The sequence below is a fragment of the Condylura cristata genome, unplaced genomic scaffold (genome assembly GCF_000260355.1).
Source record: "Condylura cristata isolate star-nosed mole 26May11 unplaced genomic scaffold, ConCri1.0 scaffold00008, whole genome shotgun sequence".
In the NCBI taxonomy this organism is placed as follows: Eukaryota; Metazoa; Chordata; class Mammalia; order Eulipotyphla; family Talpidae; genus Condylura; species Condylura cristata.
This window is the reverse complement of record NW_004567109.1, coordinates 31,869,749-31,886,984: the sequence shown is the minus strand read 5'-3', so window position 1 is coordinate 31,886,984 and position 17,236 is coordinate 31,869,749. Positions and strand designations below refer to the sequence as shown.

Below are 17,236 nucleotides of genomic sequence, written 5' to 3'. Positions count from 1 at the left end.
GCATGCTTGGGTCAGAAAAGAGCAATCTTTCAGAGACATCATAAAAGGCTGCATGGAAGATGTGGCTTCCATGGAGGCTTCATATGTAATTGGCCTGAGGAGGTGAGCGGTGACACGGTGAGTGGTTGCACAGGAAGAGTGAAGCAAGAAGTGGCTCTTTGGGCAGAGATGTGGGGGTAAGGCATGCAGGCAGGATTGGGCAAGCCACCTGTGATGATTTGATATTTGAGTCGCCCCAAAGCCCTAACTCCTAGCATGATGGTATTAGGAGGTGGGGTCTTCAGATTAGGAAATGAAGATCAAGCTCTTATGAAGAGAACAAGCACTCATAAAAGAGCTCCCTAGTCATGGAACTCCCTTCTACCCTTTGAAGAATCAACTAGAAGTCTGCAACTTGAAAGAGGACCCTCACCTGACCATGCTGGCACCCCAGAACTGTGAGAAGCATACTCCTATTATTTATAAACTACCCAGTGGGAGGTATTTTTTTACAGCAGCTTGAGTGGCCTGAGAACCTGCCTAAGTGTGTGTGTGGGGGGGAGAAGGGGGGTTTGAGGACTGTCCTACAGGATGCACTGGTCTTTAATTATTTAATCTGTCCCCCAAACTGATTGAAGACACTAATTGAAGCTCACCCCAAGGCTGCCCTCTCCGACCCGGGAATTGGGTCATAGTGGCTGCAGTCACTTTCAGTGACCCTGACATCTTCACAGTTTTCCTCATCAGAGCCGTCAAGGCAGTCCATGTCTCCGTTACACACAAGGTGGCGTTTTAGGCAGCGACCTGCAAGAGGAGAGGCTGGGGATGTTTCTAGAGACTTGTGGGCTTTTCCCTGCCCCTCATGACCCACACCTATAGTCATCAAGTCCATTTCACCTCAGAAATGACACTTCAGTCCTATCTGTCCTGTTCCATTTTCTGTGGTCCTCACCTTCTCTGTCCTTCGAGTGTGCTATGTTTCCCCCAGCTCAGGACCTCACCCCTCACCCCCTCTCCAGTTCAGCCTCCACATTGCAGCCCCAGGGATCTTCCTAATATGCCAGTCTGGCCATGTCATCCTTCTACTCCGATTCCTTCAGTGCATCCCCATCCCTCTTCTTCTAAATGCCACAGTCTGGCCATTGTTACCTACCCGACCCATCTCTTGTCTCTCTCTCTCCAAAGCACTGGTCATTAATTATTTAATCAGCAGTATTTTTAAATTTATTCATAGTTATGAGATAGTGATTTTTATTGATGGGCTAGATGAAATATATTATATCATAAAGGTTAAATAAAAATCCTTTAATCTTAAAAGCACAAAATGATGTAAAATATTAAATCTGATTTGGAAGAATTTGGAGTTAGCTACAATCTATAATGATAAAGGAAGATAATGTAAGAATGTAAGGAAGGCAATGTAAGAATGATGGTGAATGCCTAAATCCCTATGCTTTTGCACATTCTTTCTCCTGGTAACTTTCTCCTGGTAACTTTTTTTTTTTTCCCCGCTAACTCTCAACTCAAGTACCATTTTAAAGCCTGCTGTGATTCCCTCCATCCCCAACAAAGCTCATTGGGCATCCCATGCTAAAGAGTCCATTTGGAACATCACACTGAAAATCCTAAGATATAGTCTTGGCTTCCACTTAAGGTTCTTTCAAAGACTCTAGGAGTACCTTGAGGCCAGCACATCTCTATCACCAGCAGGTTGCACATTGCCTCGTGCAAAGTATGTACCAAATCAATGTATATTAAATGAAAGAATGAATAAATAAGTTGTATCTTTTCTAAATCAATCACAGATGTTCCTATAAATTTGAATCAAAACTACTTGTGCTGCTGGATTTGCTTAAAATGTAGGTTCCTGGGCCCCAGTCCAAGCCTGCAGAGTGATGCCTTCCAAGGAAGGGCTCTGAGTCTGCATTGAAACAAGCTCCCCCAGAGAAGCATTTTGCATGTTAAGTTTGACAGGCACAGTTGTTTATTCCCAAGAAGCTACTCACCTGACTCCTTACACTGGAAATCCTGTCCACACTGCACTTGACTTAGACAAGCTGTGGGACTGTGACAGCTGGCTTGATCCCACATATCGCCACTGCAGATGCTTCCCCCAAACTTGTTGGGTTTCAGAAGGCTCCGGTGTCGGTACTAAATCAGATTTGAACCAGATGCATTCATTGTCTATCAGTCAACCAAGATGTGTGTAGGCAGGTCTCAGCTCAACATAAGGAACAGCTGTCTTATGATTGAGGACTGCTTAAAAAGTTGTCTTGTTAAGAGGTGAGTATTTATAAATAGTGATGTGCAACCAGCGGTAGTAGTCACCGACTGGAATGTTAAATAGGGCTCCAAGCATCAAAGGACAATTTTGGACAAGGTAAAGCTACAGTCCCTAGCAGAGGTCTGTAGCTCTGTTCCTCCTGTCCCTCCGCCCTCACCCAGTTCTACCTATCATCTCAGTGCCTTCTCTTAGTAACGTGTTCTGCAGCTCCCTAGGCTTCCCTTGCTCCTGCCCTTGTCATGAAAGCTTTTATGGGTTGTCTCTTATATGTCTGCCTTTCCCACTAGTTTATGTTAGGCTTGGGTGCAGGAAGGAAAGCCCATGTTCTATTTGAGCTCACACAGTAGGTATAGGTCTAGGCCAGGTGTGTGGGAGACACTGTAGCAGATATGCTGTGTTTCCTTCACAGTGTTCTTTCTGTTCATGAGGTCCTTGCTTCCCTTCCTGCTATGGGTCAGGTGGGGGTGACCTTCTCCCCTCAATTATAGTGATGTCAGGTATGACGGAGGCCCAGCCAATCAAAGCAGCAATGGCAATGATTGGTTCAGACATCAGTTCAGGACTCAACCCTGGTCAATCATAATTCTCTCTGACTTTTTTCCCCCATAACTCTTAGAAAAGACAGCTTCTTTTAATTTGCTGAAAATTATGGACAATAGGTGGCTATCTTGTCAATGCTGTAGTGAGAACCCATTCAAGAGACAGAAAGACAAAGATCTCTGAAGCCCTGATCTTTGTCTCAGGTCAAGCTTTGACTGCAGAGGAATAAGTATTTGCTGAAGAAAGAATAAAAATGCACACCAGCTTCAGCACTGCAGCTGCTATGACTGTGTTCACATGATGGACCATGTCAAGAACAGTGTGGAGGAGGAAGCAGAACATTAGGATATTCCGAGAAAGATAAGGTCCCACCACCACCTTTAAGAAATTTAGAGTCTATTTGAGGATATAAAATGTTTAAAAGGCAAACATGTAGGATGTCCCATCAGGGAAGGTACAGTGCCATGTTCTGCTATTTTGTCTGTAGGTTCAGCCCACGGGACCTTCTTTGAAGAACGGCAATAAGTAAATAAGCCAGCTGTTATTGGAGCAGTTAGAGTTCCTGACCTGAATCTATTTCTTACTCATTGTGTAAAGTATGTTATGTTCTGGTACTTTGTACTTCAGTTTCCAAGTCTGTAAAGTAAGGTGGTAACTTCCCTCTTGACAATTATTAATGATTTCTTGCACTACAGTTAATAGACGTGAGCATAAACATTAGACTTACTGGGGTTTGGAGCCCAGATTCCCTGACCAGCTGACCATGAGCAAGTCACTTTCCTTTTCTGAGCTTCTGTTTTCTAGTATGTAAAATGGGTGTAATGGCAATACTGGAATGAGAGGATGGAATGAACATGGAGTGACAGAATGGATGTGGCACCCTGTGCCTGGCATATCACTGGCACTCAATAAAAAGATGCAGTTCCATGACATAACTATTTTCAGTAAGTCTTTCTAGATGATTCCAGTGGGTGAGTTCTAGAACAATGTAGTGCTCCCGTCTTCTCCCCTCTTGTCTGTTTCTGCCTACTTGACTGCTTATTAGCAAAGAATGAATCACAGCTAGTCAAAGAGGTGAAGCTTAAACCTGTCCATTTGCCTCCTCTGCCTTTCAGTTGATAACATCCATAAGAGATTTATAAACTGTGGTAAGAGATTATAATTAATGTCCATTTGGGAATATCAGAATATTCTAATGTTCTACCCACACTTGCCTTCTCCATAATGTAATCAGTTAAGACTGCTCCGCATACTGAATGTAGAACCAATTCTCTTTCTTACTAAGTTCATCAGGGTTTTAAAACCTGCAGTTATCAGTGGTGATCATGGTGATAGAAACTACCATTTATTGAATGGTGGTTATTAGTCACACTTTTTCACCCTGTTTACGTGGTTAAGTACTGTTTTAAACTGGATTGGAACTCCATTCTGCTGCTCACATCCATACATCACTGGGTGAATGGCTTCCTGTCTCTGTCCCTTGTGCCTCCCCTGTAGCATGAGTGAGACTGGAGAGTGCTGTGAAGATTGGTGCTCATACAGGAAAGAAATCAGCTTTTTATCTGGCTGCAGGGGGCACTGCATCGTGGTGGTTATAACATGGGTCATTGTAGTCAGATGTTGGGCTCCTCCTGCTGTTGGGCTACTCCAGAAAAACAAATGACTGTGTGGGACCTGGATTCAGTGACCACTAACATGGCCTGTCATATGGGATTGCCTAGTTTCAATCCCAGGGTTCTGCTACTTTCTTAAAGGGCAACTTAAGCAAAGAGGGTGATGAAATCTGTCACTTACAGTTGGCCATGAAAACCCAGCAAAACAATTTATTTAAAGCATTAGCCTAGTGCCTGGAATATAAAAATCATTTAATAAATAGTAACTACTAATGCCATCCCTCCTGGGCTTCCTGTATTTGTAGTGATGGTGCAGACAAGAGGCTCCTTCCCACCCACTCCCTACTGTCTGAGTTGCTAGCAAATGATGAAGACATCACGTTACAGAAAGGTTGGTGCAGAGTCCCCCTCAGGGACTGCTCCGTGTCATTGCCTGTGGTTAGTGTCATTAAGACATAATCTCCTTTACTAGCTGGTAGGTAATGTTTCTTTCCAGAAATGTACATCATTGCTTGGGTAATTTTAAAAGAAAGAACAATGTTGCTAAAAAATAAAAATAAAAAAAGAGGGTGATCTTTTCCCTAAATAATGAACAGAATTTAATTATTTTAAGGCTGCTATTAAAGACTATGTCTTGAGTCACTGAGGAAGTAGTTCAACTCCAATTTAAACTACGTCCCGGGTAATCTCTGCTACCTAGACGGCAACACCTGACGGTATAGGATGTAGAACAGGTGGTTGATGGCCATGCAAGGAAATCAAGTCCTCCTCCTCAAAAACTGTAAATGTCACCTAATTTGGAAAATGCTTCCTTGCAGACATTCATAACGTTTTGAGATTAGGAAATACTCTGGATTATCCGGTGGGCTGTAAGTGCCACCCGTGTCCTTATACAGGCCAAGGGAGACTTTGTACAGACCCACAGAGACTGAGGAGAAACAGGCAAGGGACGAGAGTGTGCCCATGGAGGCATAGGCTGCAGGTAGGGCACAATGCCCCCCCCAGAACTGGCAGCAGCCCCAGGAGCTGGAAGAGGCAAAACCCAGCCTCCTCTAGAGCCGCAGAGGACGGCTTTGCCAGCATCTTCATGTCCGGCTGCTGGTCTCAGGAACACTGAGAATAAATCTGTTGTTTTTAGCCACCCAGTTAGTGGTCATTTGTTCCAGCAGACTGAAATAACTAATACCGAATGTCAAGGCCTAATGAGAATTCGGGGGCTGAACACGTTTAACCAGCGGCAGTCTAAATTCTTTGGCATTTCAGAGACAGGAAAGGCAGGATAACACATTATAGGTTCTGAAGTTCAGTAAACTAGGTCCAAATTGTGTTTCTACTGTTCTGTGGTTCAATAGCCCATCAAACATTCAGAAGCAGGCCTGGAGGGAATAACACCAGGGGCTCTGCAAGGGCAGGCCTTGATTGAAGGCTGTGGGATGGAGTGAGAGAGGAGGGCAAAGGTGTGACTTAAAAAACATCTATTGAACGCTTATTATGTTCCAGATGCCACAAAAAGTACTTGTACACCCTACTAATTTAGTGCTCCCAGTAACTACAATGGAAATACCTTTACTATTCCCATTTGTAGATCAAGAATAGCAGACAGAGTATTTTTTAAAAATCCCAACATAGCACACCAAAGAAGATGCAAAGCCAGAATCAAATAGTAAAGTCAGAGCTTAAAGACGTAGCCTTGACAGTGATGTGCCAACAGATAAAATTCCCTGGGGAGCCATGTGGGGAGGCAGGGACCTGGCTGCATCCAGTGAAGTGCCTGTTACCTATAAAGATTTTAACAAAATAAGACCAAAGTTAGTCTTCTTTTCATTATCAACAAGAGTCAGTGATTCAGAACAGTCAGAATGTTAACACTCCTTCCTGCCCAAACGGAATTGAGAGCTTCCTACATCCCCCTGCCTTGGGTGGGGGGCGGGGTGGAGTGCTGCTGCTGAGTTTAGTGACCATTTTGTACCATTCACAACCACTTAAATAGGCAAGAGAGGCCCTTGGTTCACTGTGCACATCAGTCCAGGTAAATAGGGTCCTCAGGAACATCCTCAGTGGCCTGCTCTGCTTTATCTCAGCTTCCCAGGGGTGTTTCACAGCTTGGCATTTTGTCAGTTAGCTATTCGTCCCTCCAGATGATCCTGGGGGCAGGGAAATAGGTTGGCCAGGATATAGAAAGGCCATCATGATCAGAATGCCTGTGTCCAGATGGACACTTCTCTGCACATACTCCAGAGCATACACATGTCTTGCAGCCTCACACAATAATACCTTGCAAACAAAATCAGGAGAGGCAAGAAAAGTTCAGCCATTTGCAAGTCTGTAACTCCCAAATACTTCTTTCCAGACTCAATTTATCCCCATACTGCTAGGCTTACAGACCCTACTATTTATCTCCATTTGAGTACCTAGAACACAATTCAAACATTAAGTGCCCCCAGACTCATCATAAAGAGCCTACCTTCTTGTTCTGGCATGGGAAACAGCCTGTCCACTCAGACCATTTGCTCAGCTGGCAGGGAACTGGTGCAGGGGAGGAAGCTTCCCGGCTCTCTCTCCTAAAGCGAGGAAAGACCCTGCTTTAGGTATGCACATTTTTATGATAATCATCTTATAAGTTCAAAAAAGGTCTTATAAAGGCATCTTGATAGTACAAAAACAGGCACTGATTTTTCCCTTACCTTTACTGAGGTAAAATTGACAGATAAAAATCAAACATATATAAAGTGCACAGCATGTTAGTTTGCTATAAATATAGGCTATGAAATAATCATCACAATCAAGCTGACTAACACATCTATCAGCTCACATTGATACACACTGTGTACACTTCCCATACACAATGCAGTGTGGTTAACCAGTCATGGTGCTATGTAGAAGATGCCCAGAACATACGTATCTTCTTACTGAAGATACTTACTGAAAGTGTGTACCCTGTACCCTCTGACCCGCCCACCCCAAATCCCTACCACAGCCCTTTATAACTGTCATTCTGTTCTCTGCGTCTATGAGTTCAACTTTTTGAGACTCTACATTGCAAGTGAGATCATACATTATTTTTCTGTCTGATTTGTTCACTTAGCATATTGTCCTCCAGTTTCAGCCTGGTGGTTACAAATGGCAGTATTTCCTTCTTCTTTAAGGCTGAATACATACTCATATTTTTAATTTTATTAAGTTTGCCTATTCAGGAGCTAGCCCAGGTCACTCAGGCAAGATGGACCATCCACAAGCTCACCTCACTGGGAGCAGTCGCCCTTTGCGCAGGCCATTTCTGGGGCCCGTGGCCAGGCCTAGTGAGGCCCCTGGGCAGACTTGCTCTGCACCAGATGAACTGACACAGCCTCAGAGAGCCAGAAGCCTCTGCTGTGATAAATGCCACAATTATCTCCCTAAAACATGGCAGATCTCATGTAGTGAGTGCTACTCGTGATAAATGAGCACCCTCCAAGGCTGAAACCCTAGACAGGAGGCTGGGGTAATCGTGATATCCTCTTTAACTCTAGTTCCCAAACTTGGGTCCCAGGACCTCTCATAATCCAGTGATGTCTGAGGACTCTAAAGAGCCTTTGTTTCAAAAGGGCTGCATTTATCAATGTTCAAGAAATCAAAACTGAGAAATGTTTAAATTTGTATTAAATTAAAATTACAGTAGCAAATCTGTTACATTACCATAAATAGCATGATTTTATTAGAAATGCTCTTCCAAGAAAAATAATTAGTGGAAAGAATGTCATTGTTTTACACTTTTGTACAGCTCTAATGTCTGCTTTAACAGAAAGCAGCTGGATTCTTATTTCTGCTTCTTCATTTTAATCTGTTGTTTTATGTTGTTTTGGATAAAATCTGTTACAAGAACCAAGCCTCAACCAGCTATGCAGCTGGAAAAGTTATATAGCGGAGGAGTGTTTCACTAGTCTGGTCATAAGTAGTCTTTGATACTATACTTCAAATGACAAGTGGCCATTTCTTAAATGTGTGTGCAGTGTCAGCAATTACTTGAGGATTCCACACCTTCTCCTTTTTATCTTTTGATGCTCAAGGATTCTCACTGCACTTGGTTGGCCCCCATTGGACTTCCACTGAGCATTCTCTCTTCATTTTCTTTTATAATCAGTTTTGTTTTTTGAGCCATCATTTTAAAATATTAACTGCTTTTCTGGATCCTGAATCCTCCCTGCTCCCTCCAGCACACCCCTGCAAAACCCAATCCTGAATGAATTAAACTATCAGTTTACTTGGTTAGCGCCTAGGTGTTTTTCAGTCTCATCATAAACATCAGCTCTATAGGGAAACCATCCTCAATATCCAGACATGTTAGATGCCTTCCTTCTTACAATTTGTTCATTTCAACACATCTTTTCTTAGCACTTACTTAAAACATGACTTGCATGATTTCTGTCCTCTTCACTAGATTGTAAGCACTCTAAACGCAGGTATTAAACTGTTTGTGACTGAAGTCCCAGTACCTATCATAGTGCCAGACACAAGGAAGGTGCTCAGTAAATATTTAGGAAAGGGAAAGAGACAAAGGAGGGAAAGGCAGGGGGAAAAAATGAAATCAATTTATAAAAAATAGAGTGATGCTGTTTGGAGATTATTTGGCCCTAATTCCCACTTAGAACCTGACTAAATACTCCTGGTATATAGACATGCAAATGACCCAAGTCTTTGTCCACATGTCATTTTTCTCATCTGTTGTCTTAATAGTAAAGTTTGAAGCATAAGGACATGGAGAAACACACGATTTCTAGTCACTGAAAGGTAGGAGAGAAGGTTCAGGGTGAAGGCTTGGGAACAGAAAATGACTCCAGTATTATTTCTGCATCTCACTACAGAAATTGTCAAGATAATGTCATTGTAAACCCACAGAGACTGCGTTATGTCAAAATGGAAGAAAACAGTATTAATGGATGGAAGCAAAAGCTTAGACAGAACAGGATTCTGCTGCTGTAGTTTTAAAAGCTTTGTGACATGATGTCTAGACTGAGGCGTATACACTAATGCTATCACTGAAGCAAGAGCACACCAAGCTCACCAGAACCACGCATGAAGTGATTACAGGGCTCCAGCCTTTGGCCAGTATCAGTATGAGCAACATTTTCTCTTATCATTCCACTGAATGTTTTTTTAAGGTAATTTGTTTTTGCTGACTCTAAAAGCAATACATTCTCATGAAAAAGAACACGGAAATGATTATTCAAAAGTGACCCCAGACCCTCCCACCATTGATGTTTTATTATATTTCCTTTCACTCTTTTTATGAGTTGAGATCATTCTGAGTATTACATTTTATATCATGGTATTTCCACTTATAGCAGGAATGCAAAGTATTTGTGATGGCTGTATATTGTTCCTCTCCCCAATGTCAGACAGTTATAAGTTTGAGTATCCAGGTGCTCTATGTCCACTATAATGTACTGAAGATACATTCTATAGAGTGGGATGACTGCGTAGAAGAATACAAGTGGTTTTATAACCTATCTGGCCAAATGACTTTCCAAAGGAATCATATCAATTTTTCAATTACTTAAGAAATCACTAACAAATTGGTGGCTTAGTAAATCTTGCCAGATCATTTTAAAGCATTGCCCTGCTACTGGAAATCCATTCAAGCAGCAAGGTGTTTAATATAGAACACAGATTCCAGGTCTTTAATCTAGCCATTAGTTTGCTAATTTGATTTAGTTGCTTTAGTTTGATGTGCTAGTATAAGCCATAATGACCTGACTTTTAGTTTATTCATCTATAGAAATGCCACAGGGTCATTGTAGAGTTCCTCAAGTTCCTCTGTGGGAGTTCTGGTTCCTGAGATGTGCACAGGGGAAGAGGAGGGAGAGAAGTTCCCTGGTCAAATACACTTAAATAAATCTCAGGCAATTCAAGTGCTGTAGATTTCAAATGTTCCATATCAAAAGCTCTGAGAAATTCTGCATTTCAGTTTAATTAACTTAGTATTTTGCCAGTTGTTTTGAACACAGTCAAATTGCATATTCCTTTATGCAATATCTGTAGCAATATGTAACATAGTAGAAGACAACTGAGATAACAGAAAGGGACTTAGAGACCACCAAACATGTGGCGTGAAACTAGTTTCTGCTTCTTAATGACTTTCTACTTCCAAAAACATGAATAATAACAATTTGTTAGACTATTTTGAATCTGGGATGAGGTTATGTATGTAAAGCTTGACATGCATGATAGTTTCTTCTCTCAAACCTTCTCTACCCTATACATGCTCATCAACTCCTCCATCATCATCAAAAATGTATGGAAAGCCATCACCATATGGAGCAGGGGGGTGTTTCCCATCTGCCTTCTGAAAAGGACAGCATATTGGGCAAGGTCCTAAAATCTGGAATTGAACTTGCAACCTGAAAATTAAGTGCTTGACCTCAGAATGTGGCTACTTCAGCAATTCAGATCACAAAATAATTAGTCCTAGGCTGGAAAAGTCAGAAGGCTGAACCTTGATTATTACCAGGAATTCATCCTAATGAGGTGGCTCAGCTTATATTTAAGACTGATTGTCACTAATTCTGTGATTGAATCAGTCCCATTCACTCACTTGGAAGCTACATCAAGAAACTGAAATGTTTTAAATTTGACTTTGAGAGTGCTCAGTCTCTCTCTGGTGATCTCTATGTTGTTAAATCCCATGGAAAGTTCCCCTCTAGTCACCTTTGTTTCCTTCTTGAAATCTTTCCTCTCTTGGACTCCTCTAAAAGTTGAAACTCTTCATGGTGCATCTAGCTTTGCTTCTTTTTCTACATTTCCACACCCCTAAGGACACATTTCTTTGGCTTCACATAACCATCTAAGCTCATACCTCTTAGATTTAGACCTTCAATCTAGACCCTGCTTCTGAAATCCTGTTTTGTTTATCCAAAAGTCCCATTTTATCTCTGCATGGATTGCCTCTCAGGCATAGCAAACTTAATGGTTCCAAATCTAAGTTCTCATTTAATCTTCTATCATTTAAATTTAAATAAGAACCTGTGGAATAGGAATTGGTCTATTTTAATGGCAAGTAAAACAGATTCATAAGGTAATGAAAATACTTACTTGAGGTTATTTAGGTAGTAAGTGGAAAAGCAAGGATTAAAACCAAGATTATTTGATTCTAAAACCTAAGCTTTGGGGGGGGGGGAGTAAAAGGGACTTTCAATAAAAAAAAAAGAATTTCAGGAAAAAAACCAGAGTAATAAAAATAACTTTCTAAAAGCTTACTATAGGCTAGGTTCTGTGGTAGGTATTTTATATGAATTCCCTTAACCTCTAACAGCATTCTATGAAATATATATTACCTCCATTCTACTGGTCAGAAAGTTGAAACTTAGAGAGTGTAAGTGACTTGCCCAAGGTCTATAGACACTAAGTGATGAGAACACAATTTGAACTCGGACTGACCTCTCTCCAGAGCCTATATCCAATGCCACTTGCAGTGTGGATAAAGCTTAGTTATCCTGAACAAGTCTCCTTATTTATGAGACTCACTTTCACATCACAACTACTAGTCTACTTGTTTATATAAAAAATCCAAGTAGCCTGAATACACACTGACTTCCAGTCATTTCTACAACTAATACAAATACCCACATTGCCCTCCTTCTGGAAACATTGGTAAACAATCGATGTCCTTGACAAAAAGAAAGATCATGATTAAGATTTTTTTTTTGATTATTGCCTATTTGACCTATTAAAAAAAAATCTATGTTTGTGTTCCTCTCTTGTGTGTGTCTTCAATCCCCTAAGATATTTTGTTGATTTTTCATCAGTGTGAATGTCAGGTGGAAAATGTTATAGAAGCCTTTGGGCACCTTAGCTCCAACTTAAATACTTGCTTTGCTTAGTTATTTTTGAAAAGCATTTTTTTTTGGCGGGGGGGTGGTGGTGGTGAGGGGATTAGTGAGGGTAGCAGCAGTAGTGCTAAAATAACACTCATCTGCGGATTAGAAAGCCTGACTTTGGCACTGGGAGGAAGGTGACTTAGCACAAGTTGTTTTAATTCCTCTCTGGCCTTCAACTGAGGGGATGACATCAACAATTTTAAACGGATGCTATAAAAATTAGGTTAGTCAATATTCATAAGATGTTTAGCAGAGTAGTCTGGTTGTTATCTAACATTTCCCTTATCTCATAAGGCTCACATGAGTCAATTAAACTAGATGTTATCTATCCTTCCAAGTTCTTAGTATCAGTGATGAAAATAGAAAACAAGGATTTTAAATATTATTGTAACTATGTTAAAGTATTTAAGAAGATTAGGAATATGACTATAAGATATTTTAAAATACCAAATAAAACATTTAAAGCTGAAAATTACAATAAAAAATGAAAATTTCATTGGATAAGCTCATGAGAATAAACATTGCAGAAGAAAAGATTAGTAGACTTGAAATTACAGTAGTAGAAAATATCCAAAATGAAACATAGAGGTACTTCCAAAAATGACACTCAGTGTTCCATGGGATAATATGAAGCTAACATACATGCAATTGGACTATACAAAGGAAAGGGGAATGTGAAACACAGAACATTTTTAAATTTGTAATGGTAAATTACCCCCTGCTTATTTGATAAGAACCTACAGAACCATATCAAGGCACATTATAAGCAAACTGCTAAGAATCAATGATAAAGAGAAAATCTTAAAATCCATCAATAAAAAGAGATATATTACAAAGAAATAAATAGATCTCTGAGACTATGCAAGCCAAAGATAATGGAATTACTTTGTTAAAGTTATTGAGGGCTGAGAGGGGAGAAATTCTCCATGTAAAATTTTACATTCAGCAAAGATATCCTTCAAAATAAAGGTGAAATACTTTTTTCACACCAAAACATTGAGAATTCATTGTTAAAATTCATTTTGCACTATAAGAAATGTCTCAGGAAGTCATTCAGCAGAGTAAAACTATATTAGAAGTGATATCACATTATTTAAAGGTAACTTTGTGATGAATTAGTGATGATTAATGTAAATATTAGAGTAATTGCCAAACAAAATAAACCACATTAATCAATCAATTTGGAACTAGAAAATAGACTAAATATAAAAGATGATACAAAAGGAAAAATAGAATGGGACAATAACTACATTTCATATAAATGGTCTAAATACTATGATTAAAAGAGCATAGATTAGGTAATAAAGCAAGACTCATCATGCTATCTACATGAAGTAAACTTTAAAATATGAAGAGTCAGGCAAATTTGAGTAAAATATTAGGCAAAATTACTACACAAAAACTAATCCTAAGACAGCAAGACATAGCAGTCAATTGCAAAGCAAAGGTGATTTCCAGATTCAGTGAAAAGCTTTCATAATGATAAGGGATAAATCATCACACAGACAAAACAGTTCTAAATGTTAATTTAACTATATAACAACAGCTCCTCAAAATATGCGAAGTAAAACCTCATAAAATTGAAAGGAGAAATTGACAAACCCACAGAGTTGGAGATTACAATATCCCTGTACAGTAATTGATAGAACAAGGAGATGAAAACTTGAGCTACATTAACAACCACTTTGACTGAATGACAGTGCTACACCCAACAGTAGTAGAATACATACTTCCCCCGCACACACACACCTCTCTGCTCCTTAGAATATACATTTTTGAATACATATGGAATCTTCACTGAGATAAATCATAGTCTTTATCATAAAACAAATCTCAGTAAATAGAAAGGACTGGAAAAAGTCTTAACTAAATCTTACCTTTTTAAAGAAACACATGCTAAAGTATATTATTTGCATAAAATTGTAGAAACCCATTGCTATGTGAAGCTGAAGATTTTTACTTTCTTTCATCATCTTTATTTTAAAATGACTTTTCTTAAAACAACCCCATTTTTCTATTAAAACTTTAGCACATTCTGTTCTGTAAACCAGTATTACCTCAATAAAAAATAAGGCAATTGAAAACTTTTAATGAATGGTAAACATGGACTTAAAAAACAAATTTACACCATTAAAAATGTAAATGCCTATCACTGTTTTTAATTTTAGTGTGTATAATATTTTATGTAGAGGTAATAAAAAAGCGCCAGTTAAATTAAAAAAAAATTAACATTAATGGCAAACTTAGAGGTTCCATGGCAATTACACATATAAATGCACTCTAATTTTTATCAACCCTCAAAGAGAACAGATAAACCAAAATTGACAGTAACAGTCACACAACATCATTTGCAACAGCTTGCAATGAATGCTTACAAAGTACCGGGCATTGTTTTGAGAACATTCTATAAATTAATTCTTCCTCTTACTTTCCTCCAACTTTATGGCTCAGAAAATTCAAATAGCTTGTCTGACACAACACACACAGTAACTGCCAGTGACAGAATTTGAACTCAGCAACGTTTTTTCACCATGTTTTCCATTTTCAAAGCCATGGTCAGACATACTGGCATTAGACACAAAGACCTCAGGATTTCCTTCTTCAGCACTCTGTAAAGTATTTAATTGGTTCTCCTTTGCCTTGACTTCAAATTTGCCTCTTCACCAGTCTGCCTTATTTGATAAGTTCATCAAACTTCAAGACTCTTTGTTCATTTTCAGAAAGGATCGCATTGATAAGCTTTATAATTAAGAGTATATCAGTAGAGATTTCCTATAGCACAGTTCTCTTGCTTTTATCTTCTAATTAGTAAAGATGAATTTTCTGATTTTTTGAAATGTATTTGCTTTCAATACAAGATGCAAATTAATTGCTTATAAAAATGTCTTTCCCCCTTCTGAACTGTTACTTGAAAGGAATCTTTTTTGCTCTAGCATTTGAAAGTAATGATTCAGAATGAATTATTATTTGAATGAGAAGAATCTACTGGAAATCTTTAATGCTTGGGTAACAGGAACTGCTTTGAAATTATTCCAGAGGATAAATAAAGGGTTAAATACCACAAAATATTTGATGTTACCATATAAAAAAAACAGAAAGTCAGGTCGGACAAGTCAAGAAAATAGAATGGGTAAAGTTGCAATATACATAGGAAAATATCACTTCCGTTCACGTCCCTATAGCCCAAAGTAAACTCATTTCTAGAGTGAAATAACCTAGTGTTTCTATAGTCTCTTGCCTTGTCCAAGATGGTTTTATACACATCATCTTAATTTTATCTTACCCCAAACATTGAGCTTGGTATTCTTATGACTCACAAATAGATAAGTAGGTATTACTGTCCATACACAAAAAAATTAACATATGTTGGGTTGAGTATATGAAATATATGACATTTTATTTCATGTTCATCAACGTTTATAAAAAAGACATTATTCTCATTTCACAGACAGGGAAACTGGAGCTCACAGAAACTAAGTGATTCATTTCATATTACTCAGGTCCTGAGCATAAGTGCTATGACTTTCACACCACCTAGCTGACAACAAGTATACGCTCTTTCCAGTGTCCTGTTCTCCTTCACTGAGTTAGTAATAACATGAAAGGAGATAACATTCAATCCTAAAATAGACAGTTGCAAACATGAAACTGTCTCAGTTCCCCACCAGCTGATTCTTACATGCAAATTCTGCTCAGACTTGTAATTGACTCACCGGTTCATCTTCTCCTGTGTGGTTACCCCAGGCAGACAAGTCATCAAAGACAGGATGAAAAAAGCAATAGTGAACATCTTATGCAGAAATACCACCCAGAAGGAATAAAACTATTCAGGGAGTTAAAGGTGTCTACCAACTGGGACCCATAAGATCTAGCTAATGTTTGAAACCAACATAACTCACTTGATTCTCATTCAACATGGTTAATTAATTACTAGGGCATCGATTAGCCAAATATCCTAAAGTTCCAGACACCAAAGGCCACTGTCCTTCAGACCATTTGAGAAATAATGTCCATATGGTTGTGGATACCTACTATTTAACCAATTCCAGCTTTGGAAAGGGATCAGATTTTCAGATGAAGGCAAAATTCAAACCAAGATAAACTTCCAGAATTCAACATCTTTTTGTGGGGCTTTTAGAACTTTTGTGGTCATATCAGTCTCTTTTGCAAGACTAAAACTAGGTGAATATGGGTGTATCAGTTCAGCTGTTAACAACCAGAAACCTATAGAATGTGCTAACAGTTACAAGGAGGTTCTACAAATTATTATCAAGCATCTGGAGCCTGAGAAATGTGGGTAATTGAATGGACTCCTCATTTTTCATTCTGGATATCGTTAAGATGCAGCATGCTTATACCAAGAAGCCCATATATATATAATTGGCACCTCTAGAAACATTCTCCAGAATCATGATACCAGCCATATATCTGGCCTCTGGATGATACAATCTCTAACTCTCCCAGGTGTATTCACAAGTGGAGGAATGGATGGAGGAGTGAATTTTTAAAAGACAATAATGAATCACCTCCAATGTGGCAGTCTTGCCGTATGTCTTATTTTACTAATGTTCACAAGTTTATGAGATAGAAATGATACATTTCATTTTGCAGTTGAAGAAATGGAGGCCCAGAGAAGTCAATTAACTTGTCTGAGAATGTACAGCTGTCTTGATATCTCTGGGAGTCTTTAGATCTCTCATTATCAGGATTGGCAAGTATCATTATTAATCTCAAATAAAGCTGTGAAAAATATCACTGAATGACTTGCACGCTTAAGAAATGTGTGTTTTATTTCAACATGGAAATTTTAATAAGGTCCCTAGTTGTTGTTGCCTCTGGTTGTTCAGAAATGTATATCATTTGACAGAAGTGAACAGCAATTCTGTGTCCCGGCATTGATTTCTGTACCTCACTTCTAACTTCTGAAGTGTGGACCCTTTTGTTCTTCATTCTACCCTCATTCTGAC

The 17,236-nt window shown here is 39.1% G+C and overlaps 1 protein-coding gene across 1 annotated transcript in view; it reads right to left on the bottom strand.

Moving 5' to 3' along the window:
* Positions 1-16,059, bottom strand: part of C8A (complement component 8, alpha polypeptide) — a 53,174-nt gene extending 37,115 nt beyond the window's left edge. Inside the window, exons 1-4 of the mRNA XM_004679045.2 lie at positions 15,983-16,059; positions 6,881-6,974; positions 1,986-2,130; positions 636-783 (exon numbers count right to left, since the gene is read on the bottom strand). Coding sequence (XP_004679102.1) covers positions 636-783; positions 1,986-2,130; positions 6,881-6,974; positions 15,983-16,059 — 464 coding nt within the window. The remainder of the gene's footprint in view (positions 1-635; positions 784-1,985; positions 2,131-6,880; positions 6,975-15,982) is intronic.
* Positions 16,060-17,236: the final 1,177 nt, after the last annotated feature.